The sequence below is a fragment of the Prionailurus viverrinus genome, chromosome C1 (assembly GCF_022837055.1).
Source record: "Prionailurus viverrinus isolate Anna chromosome C1, UM_Priviv_1.0, whole genome shotgun sequence".
In the NCBI taxonomy this organism is placed as follows: domain Eukaryota; kingdom Metazoa; phylum Chordata; class Mammalia; order Carnivora; family Felidae; genus Prionailurus; species Prionailurus viverrinus.
In genome coordinates this window covers 203,649,063-203,670,577 of record NC_062568.1, presented here as the reverse complement: position 1 = coordinate 203,670,577, position 21,515 = coordinate 203,649,063, and the positions used below count along the sequence as shown (strand labels likewise).

The 21,515-nt window shown below is 53.3% G+C and overlaps 1 protein-coding gene across 1 annotated transcript in view; it reads left to right on the top strand.

Annotated features, from left to right (window-relative positions):
- KAZN (kazrin, periplakin interacting protein) overlaps positions 1–21,515 on the top strand; it is a 165,350-nt gene that overhangs the window by 128,067 nt on the left and 15,768 nt on the right. Inside the window, exons 9-13 of the mRNA XM_047869742.1 lie at positions 7,253–7,458; positions 7,975–8,093; positions 16,446–16,677; positions 17,985–18,086; positions 18,596–18,762. Coding sequence (XP_047725698.1) covers positions 7,253–7,458; positions 7,975–8,093; positions 16,446–16,677; positions 17,985–18,086; positions 18,596–18,762 — 826 coding nt within the window. The remainder of the gene's footprint in view (positions 1–7,252; positions 7,459–7,974; positions 8,094–16,445; positions 16,678–17,984; positions 18,087–18,595; positions 18,763–21,515) is intronic.

The following is a 21,515-nucleotide window of genomic DNA, read 5'->3' as shown; positions in this document are numbered from 1 at the left end:
GACCCTCCCTCCACAGAACCACTAAAGCTAAAATAGAGCATACTTCCTCATGTATCTCCGACCTCACCAAAAGTAAGGGATATCCCCAAGTTGCCCCTATCCAAAACTAAGAAGCTGTGAGCTAATCCCAGAACAGGAGCAGTGAGTGATAACTCAGTGTGGAAACCGGAGTCTGTCCTGGGAACAGATGCTAATGTCAGGACTGTGTACCGAGAAGTCAGTGTCAGGGTGTGGCACAGTGAAGGAACAGAGTCTATGGTCCCTCATCCTCCCAGGTCTAACAGGAACGAAGTGGTCCCTGCCACCAGGTATCATCCCCATTCCCTACCTCTTCCTACGCCGGCAGAAGTAACGTAAATCCTCTCTGGAGGACAGCACCTGCTATTTAGACACTAGAGATTCCCAGAAGATCAAACCTGAGTTCAGCACGCATGCAAATCCACAGAAAAACACAACCAATTTAGAGCCTCCACGGCCTTTTCAGATACAGGAATTACCAATACCAAATATAAGCTAACATGTAGGTCGTTCTTTAAAAAAAATTAAGATGAGGGGCACCTGGGGGGCTCAATTGGTTAAGCATCCAACTCTAGATATCAGCTCAGGTCATGATCTCACAGTTCATGGGATCGAGCCCCACGCCAGGCTCAGAGCCCAGCACAGAGCCTGGTTAGGATTCTCCCTCTTGCTCTGTTTCTCTTCCCCCCCCCTCAAAATAAATAAATAAACATAAAAAATTTTTTTAATTTAAGATGAAATCATAACGAGTAATCAACAAAAGACCATCTAAACAGACCAGGTGAACTTGGAAAAGCACCAACTTTTAGAAATACATAGTAACATTTAAAAAAATAAAATCTGGGGTGCCTGGGTGGCTCAGTCAGTTAAGCGTCTGACTTTTGACTTCGGCTCGGGTCATGATCTCACGGTTCGTGGGTTCGAGCCCCACACCAGGCTCTGCAGTTGGCAGTGATGAACCCTTCCTGCCCCTCCTCTGCTCGTGCTCTCTCTCAAAATAAGCTTAAAAAAAAAAAAAAACTTAAAAAAATAAATACGTAAAATCCAAGGCTGGATTAACCAGCAGTGTAAATATCCGAAGAGAGGATTTTAAAAACGGAAAATAGGTGTAAGGAAATTACCCAGAATGCAGTGCTGGAAATGCTGCTCTCTGGGAAACCGTGGGGAGAAATTAGAGTTTTCTGGTCCCCCACAATAGCCACTAGCCACACGTGGCAACATAAACCTGTATTTGAATTAAAATTAAATAGCGTCTTAAGTTCAGTTCCTCAGCTGCACCAGCCCCATTTTGAGTGCCCGCAGTCATATGTGGCTAACAGCTGTCACATTGGACAATGCAGATTATGCAACATTTCCACCGTCGCAGAAAATTCTGTTGGACAGCACTAGGTTACACGAGAGGGAAGACAGAATTAGAAAGCCCAATCCCAGTAGGAGAGCAAATGGAGAGAATGGAGAAGAGGTAAAATTTCAAGAGAGAATGCTCGAGAATATTCCAAACGTGAACCCACAGATACCAGAAGCACAATTTACATCCTTCGGAATAAGAAGACATCCACATCTAGCCACATCGCAATGAAGCTGCAGAAGCACAAAGGCAAAGACGCAATCTTAAAAGTAGATAACAAAAAGAACAATTTTACCGGCGACAGCTGCCTTCTTTAGCAAAAAGGAAGACAGAAGACCGTGGAGCCACGTATTCAAGGTGCAGAAGCAGATGACTGTCAACCTAAACCTGTGTGGCCGGCAAAGCTCTCCGAAGGACAAGGGGGAAATAGACGCTTTTTCCCCCACATAAACAGAAGTTGTAAGAGCTTACCACCAAACACTCCCAGAGGAAATTTTAAATCGTGTCCTTCAGGAATGAGAAAAATTACCCTAGAAGTAAGGTCTGAGACACAGGAAGTGATGAACCATGTAGGAAAATTATTCCGGGTCAATATGATCAGCAGAAAATAACCATGATGATAATGTCTAAAATTATGGGGCTTTTTCAAAGGACAGAATTAAAAATAATCGACATGGTAGGTTATAAGTCAGAAAGAGTGATCAGAATGTTTTAAGTAACTTATTATTGGGGACAGAGCATTAAGATACACTCAACCCTAGGTTTCACGTTAAATACGCGTCAGTTTTCAAGGGAAACCATTAAAGAGTGGTTCTAGAATTCAGCACACATCAGAATCACCTGGGCGGGGGAGGGGCTTGTTAAAATGCAGATTGTTTGGCCCAACATTCAGACCTTCTGCTCCAGGAACTTGCGGGGGGGGGGGGGGCAGTCCTAGAATCTGCACGGCTAACAAGTCCCCACGTGCTGCTGACGCAGCTGGCACAGGGACCCCACTTTGAGAACCACTGAACCAAAAACAGAGAAACAGGATACTTCACTTCCAAACCAACAGAAGGGGGGAAATACGGTGAGAAAACAAACAAAACCTTCCATCTAATCCAGCAAAAATACCGTAGGAGTCACACATGTAGTTTTAGACTCTAGTAGACACATTAAAAAGTCAAAAGAAACAGGTGAGATGAATTTTAATAATATCCAATTTAACCCAATACGCCCCAAATATTAGCATTTCAACATGTGATCAATATAAAGATTACTGGGCTTACTTCTTCTTTCTTTGGACAAAGTCTTCAAAACTCAGTATTTTATACCGTAGACACTTCTCAATGTGGACAAGCCGTATTACAGGTGCTCGATAGCCACGTGTGGCTCGTGCCTACCGTACTGGACAGAGGCAGTGTAGACCGTTTGTGACATGAACTTGCAGAGGACAGAGGCCCCCACGCAACCTCTGAGCACCCACTGAACGCCAGAGACTGAGCTGAGCACTTTGTGTGGATGGTACATCACCTCATTAATTCCCACTTAGGCCTGTGAGATTAGACATTATTATCATCCCATTTCACAGATGGTAAAAGTGAGGCTGAGAACATTCAAAACACTCTCCCAGATCATCTGGCTGGTGAGCAGAAGAGCCGGCACTTAAACCCAGGTCTCTTGTATTTCAGTGCCAGCCTCAGAACCTCAAGTTTTCCGTAAAGGATTTTCTGTAACCGGCCAGGTAGTAAATACCTTGGGCTTTTTGGACCAGCCGATCCATCAGGTGGGAGAAGGTAGAACCTCTTCTGCCAGAGCCACCACGGTCCCCCCCGTGTTCCAAAGGGCCCAGACTGACTGCCTCTTGGCGACACCTCCTCTCAAGACTCTGCCAGGGGCTCGGCCAGCCTCTCTAACTCACCAACCGTAAACGTGAGTTATGCCCACTCTCAGGCTGAGACAGAGGGGAAATAAAATCCAGGATTGATGGAATCCTGAACATAAAATCTGGCATCATGCTGCCTGCATTTGGGAAAGTACCCTTAATTAATGGTTTATGATCCCAAAGACGCCTCCCTCCTCAGCCCTTCTGCAGTGTCGCCTTGGAGCTCCGTCCTGGGTGCCGGGGGTGGAGGAGTCTGCGGGGAGGACGTGGCGGCCAGCGGGGGGGGGGGGGGGGGGGGGGGGCGCCGATAGCTGTTCTCAAAAACCAGAACGTGTGGTTTGCTCGTATGAGCCCAGCTCAGCCTCTGACATTCCTCGAGCCTGGACGCCATAAGTAATGGGAGTTGAAGAGCCAGCTCTCGTCACAGGCCCGGGGCCCCCTAACCACAGAATGACCCGCACAGAGTCACACGCTTGGGAAAACACGCACGCGCGTGGGGGGGGAGGGGGGTTGCTTTTCCTCTTTGCCCACTTACCTGAGGCTCCCTCTCCACCCTCCGCTCACGCTCTCCTTCCTGTTTACCTCTGTGTCCTTGTTGCTCTGACACAGTCTCGCTCCTCTCACTGTCTCCGTTGCCTATCTTCTCCTTCCTTCCTCTCTCCTGTGCCTCCTTTGTCGCCTTTATCTGGGGAGGCCCAGCCACACACCGCCCACCTGGGCACCGGAGAGACAAGCCCACCTCTCACCTCGCGGGGAGCCCCACCCTCCCACCTGGACCAGGCCAGGGTCCAGCTGGGACGATGCGTTTCAGCTGGGCTCGACACCAAGCGGGACCCCTGTAAGCACCTGAGCCGAACTCAAGCCACGTTTTATCCCAGGAAGGCAGTCCTCAGGGAGGGGCCCTTTATTCCCAACAATAACCACCTTCTACCCGGTGCCCACGATAGCTTCACGTTCAGAATTTATCATAGTCATTAACCTGGGAGGTAGAGAGTGTTTTTATTCCCATTTTATAGACGGGAAAACTGAGACTTGAAGAGGTGAAGAAATTTGCCCACAGCCAGGGTCTATTCAACCCCGAGGCCTGGTCTCTTTCCACAGGCCCGGTCCAAACGGACAACACGGGCGGTGTCTCGGAATTTCAGGTAACCAGATGAGGTGACGTTCGTCTCTCATCTTCCCAGAAGCACGTAACAGAGACAGGACCCGGCCACAGGAGCACAGGAGCGTTCAGCTCTCCAGCCCAGGGAGGGCACCCTGTTTGGGTGCCACTGATAGGACCCAATCAGAAAGATTTCCCTGCAAAAGCCAAACCTGTCCTTGGGAGCCGGGGACCAGCAAGAGGGACACCGAGGCTGGGAACAGGCAGCTCTGTCACCAGGCAGAAACTTGGGGGCCGCCAGACAGGGCTGCAGAGGAAGCTGCTGTTTCCGCATTCCCGGGCGTCATGGCAACATGTGCTCGGACTGGGGACCGGCCGCAGAGCAGAGCCTGTGCACCATTGCTGTTTCCCTGGGGGCAGGGCTGAGGCCTTCCATCTACCTGAGAAGGGAAACAGTGTTTCAGTAGCTTCTCAAACCTCACCCATCCCGCACAGACGGGCGCCAGTGAGTGGGGAGTCCCTGAGTGCCCAGAGCAGCCCAGGAGAGGAGGCAGGTGGCAGGGAGCAGTATCATGCCAACCTTACAGAGATAGAAACTGAGGCACGAAGCAGCATATCTGCCCACCCTGAATTAGGTCGCTCCGCCCAAGTGCCCTGCAGAACCAGGAGTGACATCTTCCTGGCCGGCAGCTGTGGGCTCCCAAGGGTCCCTGGCTGGGCAGTTCGAGGCCCCCGGTGTTGGGGAGAGAAGTTTCCGCAGAGCTGGATGCGTGCGTGGTCACCAAACTGATGCAGCTGTTTCCAAGGAGTTTAAATGGCAGGGGCAGGGGAGTGGGTGAAGGAAAGCAGCGTTGTAACTTGAACAAGGTTTCTAGGCTGTGGTTTTCAAAACCACGTTATTCGCTGGGTCGCCTGGGTGGCTCAGTCGGTTAAGCGTCCGACTTCAGCTCAGGTCACGATCTCACGGTCCGTGAGTTTGAGCCCCGAGTCGGGCTCTGGGCTGATGGCCCAGAGCCTGGAGCCTGCTTCCGATTCTGTGTCTCCCCCTCGCTCTGTCCCTCCCCCGTTCATGCTCTCTCTCTGTCTCAAAAATAAATAAACGTTAAAAAAAATTAAAAAAACAAAACCACGTTATTCAAACATAATGCAGTCAATGCAGGACACCTGGGAAACAGGAAAGTATGCACACATGCAAATACTCTTGCACCCTCACGCGTGCACATTCACACACAAAACCATCACACACACTTATGCACCATTAACCCATCGCCCCATTCCAGACAGACTTTTAACATTTATCCAACTAAAAGCTTATGTGTATAAATATACATATACACACACAATTATAGTTATACATTATATAGTCATATATATATGTATCATTTTAAAAGTACAGTGGTGGGGGTGAGCACCTGGGTGGCTCAGTTGGTTGAGCATCCGACTTCGGCTCAGGTCATGATCACACGGTCCGTGAGTTCGAGTCCCACGCTGGGCTCTGTGCTGACAGCTCAGAGCCTGGAGCCTGCTTCGGATTCTGTGTCTCCCTCTCTCTCTCTCTCTGCCCCTCCCCTGCTCATGCTCCGTCTCTCCCTTTCTCTCCAAAATAAATAAACATTAAAAAAAAATAAACGTTAAAAAAAACACAGCGGGGATTAGGTTGTACCTGCTGTCTCGTGGGGCCTTTTTCACTCGGCCATGGATCATGAACATCTTCCCATGTCAAAACTATTCTCCAGCGATAGATTTCTGACCAATGACATATATTCCAATATACAAAGGCGGCATCATTCGTTCAGATACACTCCCATCAATAACCACTTATAGTTTCCTATTTTTTTTAATTATTCCAACTTATGCATGTTCATTGTGGAACGTTGATGACACACAAAAGCGTGGAAGAGTAACCTCATTCTTCCCGGCACCCACGCTCAGTAACTGTAAACACCTATGTGACTTCACACACATTGTTTTAACCTTGTGCCCGATTTGATGCATCAGCATTTTTTTACATCGTTAACGGTAATTTATAATGCACCAGGCTTATTTTTTCTCATGCCTGCCATTTCTTGTGGTGTTGCGTTTGGGTGTTTATTTAACCCTGCTTTAGAGAAAGAGACTCTTTCCCCTCTCAGTCGAGTCTGTGTGAACTGAACTTGGCCTGTACATCAGGTGTTGTTGTGGCTGACCCTGGATCGAACAGGGTCGGGAGATGCTGGCAGGTAGACGTTTTTGTCTGGGGGGAGCTACTCCGGAAACAGGTTTCGGGGTGTTCAGGAAAGGAGCTGAGGCTCCATTTATCCTAAGAAACCAAATCAGCCCATGGCCAACAGGTGACTGCCGTGTTGTATACACCAGCGAAAAATGGGGAACAATTCGTGCCCATCGACAGGAGGCAGGCGAGGTAAATTAGAATGTATCCTCTGATGGCTCCTGTGCAGTCAAAAGCTATCGCAGATCTCTGCTGAGACGGAAAGACATCCTCCGTGGCACGAATGAGAACAGCGTCTTACAAAACAGAGTGTCTGCGCGTGGGTCTGTGTGTGTTTGTAAGCGTGGGCATTTGTGTAACCCAAAGAATATTTAGCTAAGCACTAACAGCTGCTGTCTCTGGGGGACGTGGGATTGGGGGCGATTTTCACTATTTTCATTCTTTTCTGGATTAAGTTTTTAAAATTCTTTTCTTTTGTGGGGTGGGGGGGGACAGATTACTTTTGTCATGGGGGAGGCGCAGCAAAACAAAACTAGAGCCGTTTTGATTTGGCCAAGAAGACGCGCACGAGGGGAAGCCATCCCTGCCCTCCTCCTGCACCCTGGGAGTGCAGACTCAGGGGGCAGCCGGCCCAGTCCCTGCCCCTCCCCCCACCGCGCCCCCCTCCCACCGCGCCCCCCTCCCCAGCAAGCTTGCGCTTGTGTGTTGCAGACTCGGACAGCCAGTGCAGCCCCACGCGGCAGAGCCTCAGCCTGTCGGAGGGCGAGGAGCAGACGGACCGGCTGCAGCAGGTGGAACTGGTCCGGACCACCCCCATGTCCCACTGGAAGGCCGGCACCGTCCAGGCCTGGCTGGAGGTGGTCATGGCCATGCCCATGTACGTCAAGGCGTGTGCAGAGAACGTCAAGAGTGGGAAGGTAGGGCACCTCCGGGACCCCGGTGGGGACGCCCCTCGCCCTCCCATGAGCCTTAGCGGTCCAAAGCTGGCCTGCTCCACCCACGCCACCGGCATCCCATCCCCGGGTGAGGAGGAGCTGTGTTCTAGGAGCCGGGCCAGGGGCCCCAGTAAGCCATCGCGTCTCCCCTGGAAGGCACATAGAGAGCCCTCTGAGCCTAACCTTCCCGTACCTGGCTGGAGGGGAGGTGGAGACTGGCCTAGGGGGCGCTTTTGGCCAGGATGTGATTCCCACTTCCTGGAGCAGGGACAGGCCAAGTGCTCTGCCTGGACTGCAGAGGAGGATGGGCAGGGAGACGGGGTAGGGGGCGGGGTCTGAGGGGGGTGTCCAACGGGGGGGGGGCAGCCTCATGCCCGCAGACACACACCCCCCCCCCCCCCCAGGCCTCGGCTGCACAGCCAGCGGCGGGCCCCGGGAGCCTCGGGTGCCCACCCAAACCTCCCTCCTGGGCTCAGTCCTCACCTCCCGGGGGAGCAGGTGCTGCTGAGCCTGAGTGACGAGGACCTGGAGCTGGGCCTGGGCGTGTGCAGCTCCCTGCACCGGCGCAAGCTCCGGCTGGCCATCGAGGACTACCGCGACGCCGAGGCGGGCAGGAGGTGGGTCGGCATGCGCGGCTGCCCCGCCTGGGCGGGGCCTCCGGGGAGAGGGGAGAAAAGTCTACCCTGAGACCCCCAGATCACACAGTGGGGGTGGGGACACGCAGTGTGGGCTGGGCCAGGGATGGGGGATGGTGTGGTAGACCCGCAAACGCCCCTGGCCGGGGAGGGAGTCAGGCTCACTCCAGTCCCCCTCTGGACCGGCCCTCCCCTTAGAAAGATGGAGATCCAGGGAATCAGGGAGGCCCCAGTGCCCTGGGATCCCCGCAGCCGCAGCCGGGAGGCCTCACACGCCCCCAGGACTCCTCTGCCTCCGAGGTCCGGCCCAAGCAGGCCTGGGAATTGGGCCAACACGTCAGCTCTGTCTCCTTCTACCTCAACCCCTAGGCCTATCATTCCGGAGGGAGGAAAGACGGCATAAGGCAGGGAGAAGCAGAACGGGACAGAGGAGAAATGGACGTGGCTTTTTTTTTTTTTTTTTTTAGTTTATTTGTGTACTTAGAGGAGACAGCGAGAGTGGAGGGAGGCAGAGAGAGAGAGGGAGACAGAGAATCTCAAGCAGGCTCCACGCTGTCCGCACAGAGCCCGATGCCGGGCTGGAACTCCCCAAACTGCCAGATCATGAGCTGAGCTGAAACCGAGAGTCAGACGCTTAGCTGACGGAGCCCCCCGGGGGGGGGCCCCAGTGAAGGGCTTTATTGCAATCTCTGCGCACAGGATTGGGGCCGGCTGGGCGGGGGCTCCTTTAGCAAGCACACCTGGGAATGGCCCCAGGTCCCTCCCCTCAGGTGTGCCCTGCTCCCCACGGGCACCCCCCCCCCATCTTTGTCCCTCCTCCTGACCTTTCACCAGCAGGATTTGTTGTTGGGGAGCTCACTCACCAGGCAGCTCCCAGGAAACCAGGGCCGCCCCCCCCCCCCCAATCCTCAGCGGGCCGAGGGGAATGTAGTAAATCTGACACTTTCTGTTTTGCATAATTATCTCCTTCACTGGTTTCCCCATCATTTTTGCGCAGTTAATTAATCAAACCTGGTGGTGTGTGCTATTATTTGCAGAAGCAGCTTTGAGGATTAAAAAGTGAGGGGGGTTAGGGCGGGGGACTCGGGCTGCTTTGGAAGCAGGAAACCAAACGCCTGCCTGTGAGTCCTGGAGAGGGGCCCGTGGGGTGATTCCGGGCTGGAAGGAAGTACGTATGAGATCGGATCAGAAACCCGGGTAGCAGCTCAAAGCAAGCGAAGCCAAAAGCCCCTGAGCTTGTCAGCAAGTCAGGACCCCGGGGCCAGGGCTGGGGGTGAAGGATGGGGGTGGGGGAAAGCAGTGCCTGCTGGGGGAGGGGAGCGGTGGGCACGAGCCTGCTTTCCTGGCGCTTCCCCTGCTGAGGGTCTCACAAGCACCTCACGCTCACCCACCCACTTCTAACCAGTGCCTCCCCCCCGCCAAAATCCCCAGAAGCACTCATCCCCTGCCACCCCAGCTGGAGACCCCTCCCGCGCCCGGGTCCGCTCCTGGTGTGGTCAGTAAGCACTGGCCATTGACAGGACGGGGGCTGCCTGCTTCACCCGGCGAAAATGCCAGATCGCTGCCCAAGTCCCCCCAAAACGGGACCGACCCCTACGAACCTCTAGGAACCAAGATTCTACAGCACCTGGAGAGGGGGTGGCTGCAGGATGGGAGCAGAGTTTGAAAAATTCTGACGGCTGTGATCAGGACTGTTTCCGAGGAGAACGCGTCCCAGAATTAGACACCCCCAGGGCCTCCCGCAGGAGGGAGGGTCTCATTCCCTGCGGAATTCTGGCGTGTCTCTAACTTGCCCTGACCTTGCTCTCTCTCTGGGACACGGTTTCTCCACCTGTGAAGCGAAGGGGCTTAAATTAGGACAGAGGTTCTTTTAACTTGTGGAGACCGGGGCCACTTGGAGAGTCTGATAAAAACGGTTGACGCTTTCCCCACAAGAGATATTACAAAACTGCTTTAACTTCGTGTCCTGGGACCCTTCGGCTCCCTCACGAACCGTTTAGGGGCCTGTGAACTCTAGGGTAAGAACCCCAGTGAGCTCATCTTCAAGAACACCTCCTGTGTGGCTTCGGGCATGATGTTACCCTCTCTGGGGCTGGTTCCTCTGATCTCTAAAATATACCAGTCGCCTTATGGACACGATTTTATTTACCCATCACCACACCCATGTGGGAGAGACATCCTTACCCCCATTTTAAAGACAGAGGAAGCGAGGCCCAGAGAAATCATGGGTGCAAAGTTACATTTCAAAATACCTAACTTTGAATGAAGTCAATCCTCTTTCTGTTATCCTATGTTGCCTCAATGTTAAAAACATTGACCATCCCCACTACACTTACTTGTGGAACATGGAATGCGCCCCAGACCCTGTGCTAAGAGTTTTACGCTCTCTTGTCTCTTCCAGCCCTCACGACGTCTGTGAGGCAAACACGATTAGCCCCATTTTACAGATGAGGAAACTGGGGCACCAGAGACGCAAGGTCTCCGAGCTAAAGGTGATAGAGCTAGAATGGCCTCGTGTGTACAGTGCTGAATAATGACCCAGAGGATACCTAAATTCTGTGCCCAAACTCGGATTTCAGGGTCTAATCCAGCCCCAGCTTGGGGCGGGGGACAATGTTAAATTTTATAAAACATCTGAATTACTTTTAAAGTCATACCGTTTTCAACTCGGGCGCTTACAATAGCTCAAAGCAACAGCTGGGAAAGTGTTGCCAAGCTGAGGCCCCATGGGGACAACTTTAATGAAAAGGGAACCGTTTTTGAAGGGCAAGAGTGCATTAATTGTCAGCATGCAGATAGATATTGCTGACTGTAAGTGGCTTCTCTCACGTAGGTTCCCCCATGCGCCCCCCCCCCCCCAACACACCAGCCCACGTCTTGTTGCTGAGCAAACCCTCGCTCAGGAGAGGAGGGCTCCTGGTCCCCATCAGGGCCAACCCTGGCCCCGTGGCATCTGATTAGGAAGGCTGGGAGCTCTAACTCCTGCACTGGGCAAGAGAGCCATGACAATGGCAGAGAGGCCTGGGAAGGGCCAGAAGAGGCTGGAGCCCTGCCCTGGGGGGGATGGGGGGTGGGAGGGGGTCTGCCTGGGACATTTTTTTCCTAGAAGGGAATGTGGGCCAGAAGTTTCCAGTTCATGGGGCGCCTGGGTGGCTTAGTCGGTTAAGCATCTGGCTTCAGCTCAGGTCATGATCTCACGGTTCATGGGTTCAAACCCCGTGTCAGGCTCTAGTGCTGACAACTCGGAGCCTGGAGCCTGCTTCGGATTCGGTCTCCCTCTCTCTCTACCCCTCGCCCACTCGTGCTCTCTCTGTCTCTCTCAAAAATGAATAAACATTTAAAAAAAATTTAAAGAAACAAGAAGTCTGCAGTTCAGGAGCTCCGTCTGGGCAGCCTCCTGGTGGACAGGAGTCAATGCCTCACTCACCCAGCTTTGCTTTGTCTCCGATGCACTGGATTATAGAAAAGAAGCTGTTGACCATGAACTCTGAGCCAGGTGGGGAGCCCGGGTGTTTGGAGAGAGGCCACACCCAGTCCCACCCTCCAGGAGCTGACAGTGTGGTGGGCCGCTGGCCAGATGAACAGCAGGGTGCCAAGTGCAGGGACGGGGGACTCCCGGGGGGCTCTGGACACTGAGAGGGGCTCTGACCCAGCACTAGGGGCCGGGAAGGCTTCTGGGAGAGCGAAAGCACAGTGGAGTCCTGTGGGAGTCCAGCGTGGCGGTGGAGAACAGCCTGGAGACCAGGAGGTCCCGGCCTCGGAGAGCAGCCCCCAGTGGTCCCGGGGGGCTGAGGGGCAGGAGGAGGCAGAGCGAAGCTGGGAGCCCACCCTTCCAATTCTTGGCGGATCTTCCACTGAAAGCACCTGCTGGGTGTCGAGCGCTAGACTGGCCCTTCAGCAGAGAACATAGTCTCTGTGCTCAGATCAGTTAATTCCTCAAGTTCCATGTGTAATTAGCGCTTTGAAGGAAATGCTCAGAGGCAGAGCAGCGGGCCAGGGAAGCAACTCTAGACAACACGGGCAGAGGAAGCTTCCGCTGGGAGGTGAGTGAGTGAGCCGTGGGCAAGGCTGGAAAGAAATGGGCCCAGGGAAAGGCAGCTCCCCCACCCAATGGGGCCAGGAGCTCAGTGCATCTGGGTGCCCCCTGAGCCTGCGGCTGTCATGGGAGAGGAGGCCACACCCCGCTGGGCGACACTAGTGACTCCTGATGTTATATCTGCAAAGGGAAGCCACCGTTTTCTTGTTCTGTTTCCTTGAGATCTACTCTTTGTTCCTTTCCCCCTCTTTTACTGACTTGTTATCAGTTAAATGTTCCTACCCCTAGCTTACGAGCTACGCTTCATTTTACTTTCCGTTGTTTCTCTGCAGTTTGTAATATACATGCTTCGCTTACCACTGTCTGTCTTTAAATAATAATATACAACTTTGTGTATAGTCGAAGGTGCTTTCTTCTCCTGCCTTTGTGCTATTTTTTTCACAGGTTTTCATCTGTGTGGATTATATGTTCTGTAATACATCGTCACTGTATTTCTTGTAAAGTGTCCATTATTTTAGATTTAAGGAGATTTGCAAATGAGAAAAATGTTGACCCAGGTATTTACCATTTCCAATCATTTTCCTTCTTAGAAAAATTATTGTACTGTGCATATTTACCATCTCAACCATTTTTTTTTTTAATTTTTTTTCAACATTTATTTATTTTGGGGACAGAGAGAGACAGAGCATGAACGGGGGAGGGGCAGAGAAAGAGGGAGACACAGAATCGGAAACAGGCTCCAGGCTCTGAGCCATCAGCCCAGAGCCTGACGCGGGGCTCGAACTCCCGGACCGCGAGATCGTGACCTGGCTGAAGTCGGACGCTCAACCAACTGTGCCACCCAGGCGCCCCTACCATCTCAACCATTTTTAAGTGCACAGTCCAGTAGTGTAAAGAACATTCACGTTGCTGTGTGGCCATCACCACCATCCATGTCCAGGACTTTCCATCTTATAACACTGAAACTGTATGCTCACAAAAACACAATAAACACAAACTCCCTGCTCTCCCCTCCTCCCTGTATAATGGCGGCCACACTTCTACTTTCTGCCTTCATGGTTTTGACTACTCTCAGTACCTCCTACAGTATTTGTCTTTCTGTGCCTGGCTTATATCACTTAGCGTCATGTCCTCAAGATTCATTCATGTAGTAGCATGTGTCAGATTTTCCTTTCTTTTTAAAGCTGAATAATATGCCACTGTGCATTTATATATAGCACGTTTTGCTTATCCATTCCTCTGTCAATGGACACTTCTAATGGAATTGCTGGATATGATAATTCTGTTTAATTTTTTTTTAATTTTTTTTAATGTTTTATTTATTTTTGACAGAGAGAGAGAGAGACAGAGCATGAGCAGGGGAGGGGCAGAGAGAGAGGGAGACACAGAATCCAAAGCAGGCTCCAGGCTCTGAGCCATCAGCACAGAGGCCGATGCGGGGCTCGAACTCACAGACCGTGAGATCATGACCTGAGCCGAAGTCGGACGCTCAACCGACTGAGCCACCCAGGCGCCCCATAATTCTCTTTAATTTTTTGAGGAACCACCATACTGTTGTTCACAGTGGCTACACCATTTTAGATCCTCACCAACACCACGCGAAGGTTCTGATTTCACCACATCCCCAACAACACTTGTTTTCTGGGGGGTTTTTTAGCCATCCTAATGGGTGTGAAGTGGTATGTCATTGCAGAGAAATTTCCATCTCTCTAGTGATGAGTGATGGGCGTCTTTTTGTGTGTTTATTGGCTTCTTGTAAGTCGTCTTTGGAGAAATGCCTATTCAAGTCATCTGCCCATTTCTGAATCTGGTGGGTTTTTTATTGTGACTTTTAGGAGTTCTCCTCTTTATTCTTTTGTGTGGGCCAAGTTGCCATACAGTTATTATTTTCTTTCCTTTTGAAGAAAGTCTGTCAACATTTCCTGCAGTTTATTCTTCCGATGATGAATTCTCCCAATTTTGTTTGTTTAAAAAAAGTCTTTGTTTCTCCCTCATCTATTAAACATTAATTTTTTAGAGCAATTTCAGTTTCACAACAACATTGGAAGGTACAGAGATTTCCCATGGGCCCCCTGCCCCCACTCCTTCACAGCCTTCCCCATAATCCACGTCTCCCACCAGATGGAACATTTGCTACAGTTGATACACCTGCACCGACACATCATGATCGTCCAAAGTCCATAGCTTATGTTAGGGTTCACTCTTGGTGTTGTACATCCCGTGGGTTTGGACAAACATCTAAGGATATGCATCCATCATTGCACTATCATGCTGAATAATTTCACTGCCCTAAAAAGTCCCCTGTGCTCCACTTGTCCATCCCTCCCTCTTCCTAACCCCTGGCGACCACTACTTCTCTTTTTACTGTCTCCGTGGTTTTGCCTTTTCCAGAATGACATAGAGTTGAAATCGTACAATATGTAGCCTCTTCAGATTGGCTTCTTTCACTTAGTGATGTGCACTTGAGGTTCCTCCACTGGGAAGATTTTAAGCAAAGGAGGGACATGACCTGATTGATGGTTTTAAAAGACTGGCCACTGTGGGGAAAAGTGGATTCGAAGGGGTGGAGCAGGTGGGGGGGGGGGGCGGAAGTAAGGAAGCAATTGCTGAAACCTGTGCCAGAGGTGGTGGTAGATTGAGCCCAGAAAAGGAGAAAAGGGGACAGACACACTGACCAGAGTGATTGATAGACCCGGCGGGGGCGGGAGGAGGAGGGCAAGTGAGGCCCGGGAGCTGGGTGATGGTGGGCAACGGGGCAGAGCTGGGAAAGGGGACAGGGCATTTCATTTGGAGCCCATTAAATGTGAAATGCGTGACACTCAGGAAATGCTAGGAGGGCAGTTAGTGAGAAGCTGGGTCTCAGAAGACAGGAGAGGGGAGAGATGAGAATTTGGGAGTCCTCATTTACAGATGTATCCAGAGCCCTGGAAATGATGCCCCCAGGGAACAGAGAGCACAGGGGAGAAGAAGGAAAGAAAGGGGCCACGAGATGAGGGGAGACGTGCCCATTACACGACACCATCCATCCCGGGCACAGCAGCCAGTAGCTGCTAAGCGCGTATTGGTGGAATGAAGGAAGGACAGCAAGGAGCCAGGCAGGAGCCCCAGCAGGATGGGTGGTGTGGTCGGCCCCGGCTGCTGTCCTGGGGAAGGGACTGGGGAGGGCTCAGAGTCCAGGGAGAGGCAGGGTTGCCCAGAGTGGGCGGAACAGAGTGGAAAGGAGGCAGCCGAGTCAGGTGGGAGTGAAAATCCCACCCAGGTCTCCAGCTTGAGTGGCTGGTAGGGCAGCTCTTAGAGATGGGTGCACAGGGAGGGGGCTGGAAAGTGGGTGAGGGGTGTTCCATCCGGGGCGGGGAGGGGAGGACGCTGGTCCCAATCCCGGACCTGGGGAAGGGGGCGGTGTCTCCCCGTGGGCCCACATTTCCCTATAACATCCTGATCCCTCTGTAGTGGACCCGCCCACCTGGCAGCCCCGGGGGTCATTTCTCGAGTCCCTCGGTAGGCGGGCTGGGCTGTGCTAATTCCTTCTGTCCCGCTGCCACCGTGTGGCGATTAGGGGAATGACAGCCGGAAGGACCTCTTGGTCCGGAGCACGCGCCTTTTTATCCATTTGAGTCTTCGTCGTGCACCTACTATGTGTGCAGCACTGAGCTAGGTTCTGTGTGGGATACAGAGGATCTGAGGTCTAGCAGTGAGGTGAGAGGGCTTGGAATGGGCAAAATGGTGGTTTTAATTCTGATTTCAAGACACGCCACGGTGTGACTTTGAGGAGAGACGGCCCAGGCCGTGGCTTTGCAGGCTTCAGGGCTTCGGTAGAGGGACATTCCCAGGGGACCGTGCCCAGGGACAGGCTGAGGATGCCGAGGGCTCCCAGAGGTGCTGCTTCCCACTGCACATGTCCCTGCTGCTCTGCCACTGTCCCTTCCCACTCAGCGTGTCTGAAGGTGCCCTCTCCTCTTTTCCTGTCCCCTTTGTCTGCCTCTCTGTTGATCCTTTTTCTGCTCTTTGGGGGCTCGCTCTCTGTTTCTCTGTGTCTGTCTTTCTGTCTGTCTCTGTCTCCTCCCACCCCCTGTGCCCACCTCTCCCCCCATCTCTGCTTTGTCTCTCTCTTCCTGTCTCTTCAATCCATCCCTTTTCCTGTCCGTCTCCCCGATCTCTTGGTCCCCCACACTCCCCCGCCCTGTTGTTTTCCCTCTATCTTCGTCTCTGCCCATCTCCGCCCCGTTTCTTCCCGTCCCTCTGTTCCTGCCACCTGTCCCCCACCCATCCCTCTTTCTGGCCATGTCTTTCCTCGCCAGCCTGTCCAAAGCCGCTGACCTGGACCATCACTGGGTGGCCAAGGCCTGGCTGAATGACATCGGCCTGTCCCAGTACTCTCAGGCCTTCCAAAACCACCTGGTCGACGGGCGGATGCTACACTCCCTGATGAAGCGGGACCTGGAAAAGCACCTGAACGTGTCCAAGAAGTTCCACCAGGTCAGCATCCTGCTGGGGATCGAGCTGCTGTACCAAGTGAACTTCAGCAGGGAGGTGAGGACCAGGGCAGGAGGTGGGGGCACCTCCCACAGCCCTTCTTCCCACACTGGTACCCACTGTCCATCCAACTACCTGCCCATCGCTCCATCCACACACATCCATCCGCCCCTTCCTCACTCCCTCCCTCTTCCAACAACTGCTTGTTGGGCATCATCAGGCCCGGTGCCCAATTCAGAGGAAGTGGGGAACCCTCATCCAAGAGCTCACTGCTGATCAGGGAGAACCACATAGAAGCTGGAGCCACAATACCATGGAAAGTTGCCCCGGTGAGGAAAGCCCGGGGCTTTATGAAAATCCAAAGGAGTCGCTTCCAGAGGAATCAGGGAGGGGGTCCCAGAGAGAGTGACACCTGAACTGAGGCCTTGAACAGGGAGGCCAGGTAGGCAACCGGACAGCAGGGGGTAGAGTTAGAGTTTGGACTCTGAGCGCCCCCTTGATTCGGAGCCCTGCCAAGCCGGACGGCACGGGACATGCGCCTCAGCTCCCCGGGGACCAAATATCCCCGAGGGAGGGGCCCTCGGCTGCGGAGTGGAATCAGTCCAGATGGTTTCCCTTTCTTCGAATGTGACGTCAGAGCACAAGAGCTGGGGGTCAGGAGGAGAGGCATAGAAAAGGGCGCTGTCCAGCTCTCCAGCCCTTCGCGCATGCCCAGCACAGGACCCGAGGCACAGGCCCCGGGCCCCCGGGAGCCCCAGGCTGGTGAAGGACGTGGATGTGCAGGAAGATCGTGAGAGTCAAGTGTGGAAAAGGGCTTGGTGCACTGGGGCTGGTCAGGGCAGGTTGGAGAAAGCCATCGGCCGGCGGGGGGCAGAAATCCATGTGTCCACCCCGAGCCCAGGAGTCCTTGTCTGGGAGCCAGTCCCCCCAAGGGGGCTTGCGAAAGGGGACCAGGCTGATCCCTCTACAGGCCGCCGTGGGTGACGTTTTGTGCCTGGGTGACACTCGTTGCCCCCAGGGCCTGGGTGGACCCACAAGAGACCTAGCCCCTCATGGAAGGGCCACATTGTTGGGCACCCGCTCTGTGTCAGGAGAGCGGCGGACAGGGACGCACAAACCAGGCGGCCTCTGGGGGTCTCACCCAGCCCTCCACCCCGGACGCAGGCTTCTCCCCATTTCCCACGATGAACGGCCGAGCCCCAGCCTGACGTGGCCAGAGAAGCTGGGGCTCGCCGGCCAGAACTCCCCCCTGTACTGGCATACCAGGGTCCCCCCAACACGGCCGACACTCGCTCCTTGTCATCTCTGTGTAGCCACCCCCCCACCCCGACACACCAGCTGACCCGCTCTCTTCCCCCCACAAGGCCCTCCAGGAGCGCCGCGCCCGCTGCGAGACCCAGAACATAGACCCCGTGGTCTGGACCAACCAACGGGTGCTCAAGTGGGTGCGGGACATCGACCTGAAGGTGAGAGGCGGTGATGGGCTGGGGGCGACTCGCAGGCACGTGCCAATCCCATGCACGTTTGTGTGCCTATTTTGTGGGAGTGGGGTGTCCGCCCAGGCTGCGGAGAGTGCCTGCCTCCTGTCGCTCAAGAGGAGGGAGCGCTCACCCCGCCCCCGCAGCGGGACCCCCATTAATGATGCCTTTCTCATAGCAGGAGTGGAGAGGCTGGGCTGTCCCCTGAAGCCTGGGTCGGGTTGGATCTGGGTTTCTCTTCTCACCGGACAAGTATTTATGGGCTGCCTGCCAAGGTCTGGGGATATGTCAGTGACAAAATAGTCTTGGTGACCGTCCTCATGGCCGTAAAGGAGGGGATCCCCCTTGGGCTTCAACTGACCGGTCCCCAGGGGGACAAGCCTTTGCTGTGGGGGACATGTCCCCACTTGCAGCTGAGGGCACCTCAAGCCGGCAGGGCAGCCTCAGGACAACAGGGCAGCCCCCCGAGGCTGACCAGCCCTGTGCCTCGCCCTCAGGAGTACGCAGACAACCTGACCAACAGCGGCATCCACGGTGCCGTGTTGGTGCTGGAGCCCACGTTCAACGCCGAGGCCATGGCCACTGCCCTGGGCATCCCCAGCGGGAAGCACATCCTCCGGAGACACCTGGCAGAGGAGATGACTGCCGTCTTCCACCCAGCCAAGTGAGTGTGGGCCGCTGGCTCCCGCTCTGGGGCTCGAGGAGATGAGCCTGACTTCCCCAGGGCCCCCTCACTTCCCGCACCCCCTTCTCCCCTACCACACGGAGGCCTCCTTTGACACAGAGGAAACTGGGGCTCCGAGAAGCAAGGTGCTTTAGCGTGAAGGTCACAGAGGAGGGGTCAGGTCTTGGAATGAAGTGTGTGGTGAAATCCCCAAACTCCCCCAGCACTTAGGGAAGGGAAAGTGAATAGCACAGGTGTAAGGAAAGACCCTGCGAGGGTGGGGTGTGGGCTGGGGAGGACTCGCACCGGCCGGAGAGGTCAAGGTGGCCGCTCGGGCAGGGAGAGCTGTGGAGACGGAGGTTTGGAGGCGGCGATCGAGCAGACTGATGGTGCTGATGGTCCCGGGGAGCAGGCCGTGTCAGCCCACCGACCCCAGCCTCCTCAGCTGAAAAGTGGCCAGAGAAGAAGCACCTGGACGGATGACCCAGACCCCCTCCCAGTGGATTCTGTCCACAAAATAATTACCGTTAGGCTAAGGTTTATTGGACACTTGCTATGGGTACTAATTTCATCCTCGTGACAACACCAAGAAGTCAGTGTCACCAACCCTCCTTTGAAAATGGAGAAACTAGGGGCGCCTGAGTGGCTCAGCTGGTTGAGCGTCCGACTTGGGCTCAGGTCACGATCTCGCAGCCAGTGAGTTCGAGCCCCGCGTCGGGCTCTGTGCTGACAGCTCGGAGCCTGGAGCCTGCTTCAGACGCTGTGTCTCCCTCTCTCTCTGACCCTCTCCCGTTCATACTCTATCTCTCTCTCTGTCTCAAAAATAAATAAACGTTAAAAAAAAATTTTTTAAATAAATAAATAAATGGAGAAACTTGTTCGAAGGGGCCAAGGTCCCTGCCCCAGGTCACACAGCTAGAAAGTAGCAGAGCCCAGATTTGCCCTTTGTTCTGTTAATATGACATATTACATCGACTGATTTCCATACGTTGGAAACCTTGCATTCCTAGGATAAATCCCACTTGATCGTGGTGTATATTCCTTTTCATATGTTGCTGGACGAAATTTGCTAGCATTTGCATGAGGATTTTTGCATCTGTATTTATATATTTTTTAATTGTTTAAGTTTATTTATTTATTTTTGAGAGAGAGCGTGCACAAGTGGGAGAGGGGCAGAGAGAGAGGAGACACAGCGTCTGAAGCAGGCTCCAGGCTCTGAGCTGTCAGCACAGAGACCGACGCGGGGCTCGAACTCACGGACCGCGAGATCATGACCTGAGCTGAAGTCCGGTGTTCAACCACCTGACTCACCCAGGCACCCCATGCATCTATATTTATAAAGGATGTTGGTCTATAGAGTTTTTTTTTTTTCTTGTGATATTTTTGTCTGGTTTTGGTATCAGAGTAATACTGGTCTCATAGGTTAAATTGGGAAGTATTCTCTCCCCTCGTATTTTTCTTTTGGAAGAGTTTGTGAAGGGTTGGTTTTCATTATTCCTTAAACATTTAGTAGAATCCACTGATGAAGCCTCATGGTCCCGGACTGTTCTTCGGGGAAATTTTTTTCCCTACTTCCATTTTCTTTGTTACAAACCTATTCAGAATTTCTATTTCTTCTTGAATCAGTTTCAGTAGTTTATATCTTTCTAGAAATTTGTCCGTTTTGCCAAGGTTAGCTAATTCGTTGGCATGTAATTGATTCTATAATCACTTCCTGATAGCCTCTCCTATTTCTGTAAAGTTGGTGGTAATGTCCCCTCTCTCATTCCTGGTTTTAGTAATTTAAGTCTTTGCTCTTTAATTATCGGTGAGTCTAGCTAAGGCTGTGTCCGTCTTGCTGACTGAGCTCAGATTTGAATCGGAGGCTCTCGAGTCAGAACCCCGGGTGCTGAACCCCCAAACCACATGAAGCCTCAAGAAGCAGCTGGAACACACCCCGTGTTATGCAGGTGGAGACACTGAGGCTTAGGGGGTGGGGGGAGTTGTGTATTAGTGGCGACAACCCAGAAGCCCCGAGTTGCCCTTCCCCATCAGCAGGCTAACACCTAAGTGTTTCTCAAAGCGTGGTCCATGGACTCCTGCGGCAGAACCATCGGTGCCCTTGTGAGATGCGGATCCCCTGGCCCTGACTCAGATCTGCAGGACCCTTGTCTGCTGGTAGAGCCCAGGAATGTACACTCTGAGCATTTTGAGGTAGCTCTATGGAGACCAACGTTTGACGAGGACCCTATTCCATGAGGCGTACATCAACAGGTGCAGGAAAAAGGCTTTTCTCCTAAGAATTGTCCCCTTCCCTGACCTCCCTTCTGGAGCATTGTGATCTGTAATGGCCTTAATACATTCTGAGCCCTGGAGGGGCAGCACTAGCTAAACATTAGCAGGCACTCGTGTGTCTGATTAAACCCCTGAGCACTCCTGAGCTAACAGGTGCATTAAAAGGACTGTCCAGGATTTGAGGCTGAGCGCTGGGGAAGTTTCTGGTGGGGAGCAAATAGGGTGGGTTCTTATGCTGTGGACAGGCCAAAGACTCCTTTAAGAACAAGGTGAAAGTGGGGCGCCTGGGTGGCTCAGTCGGTGAGGCATCCGACTTCAGCTCACGGTTCATGGGTTCGAGCCCCGCATCGGGCCCTGTGCTGACGGCTCGGAGCCTGGAGCCTGCTTCCGATTCTGTGCCTCCCTCTCTCTCTGCCCCTCCCCTGCTCATGCTCTGTCTCTCTCCCTCAAAAATAAAATGAACATTGGGGCGCCTGGGT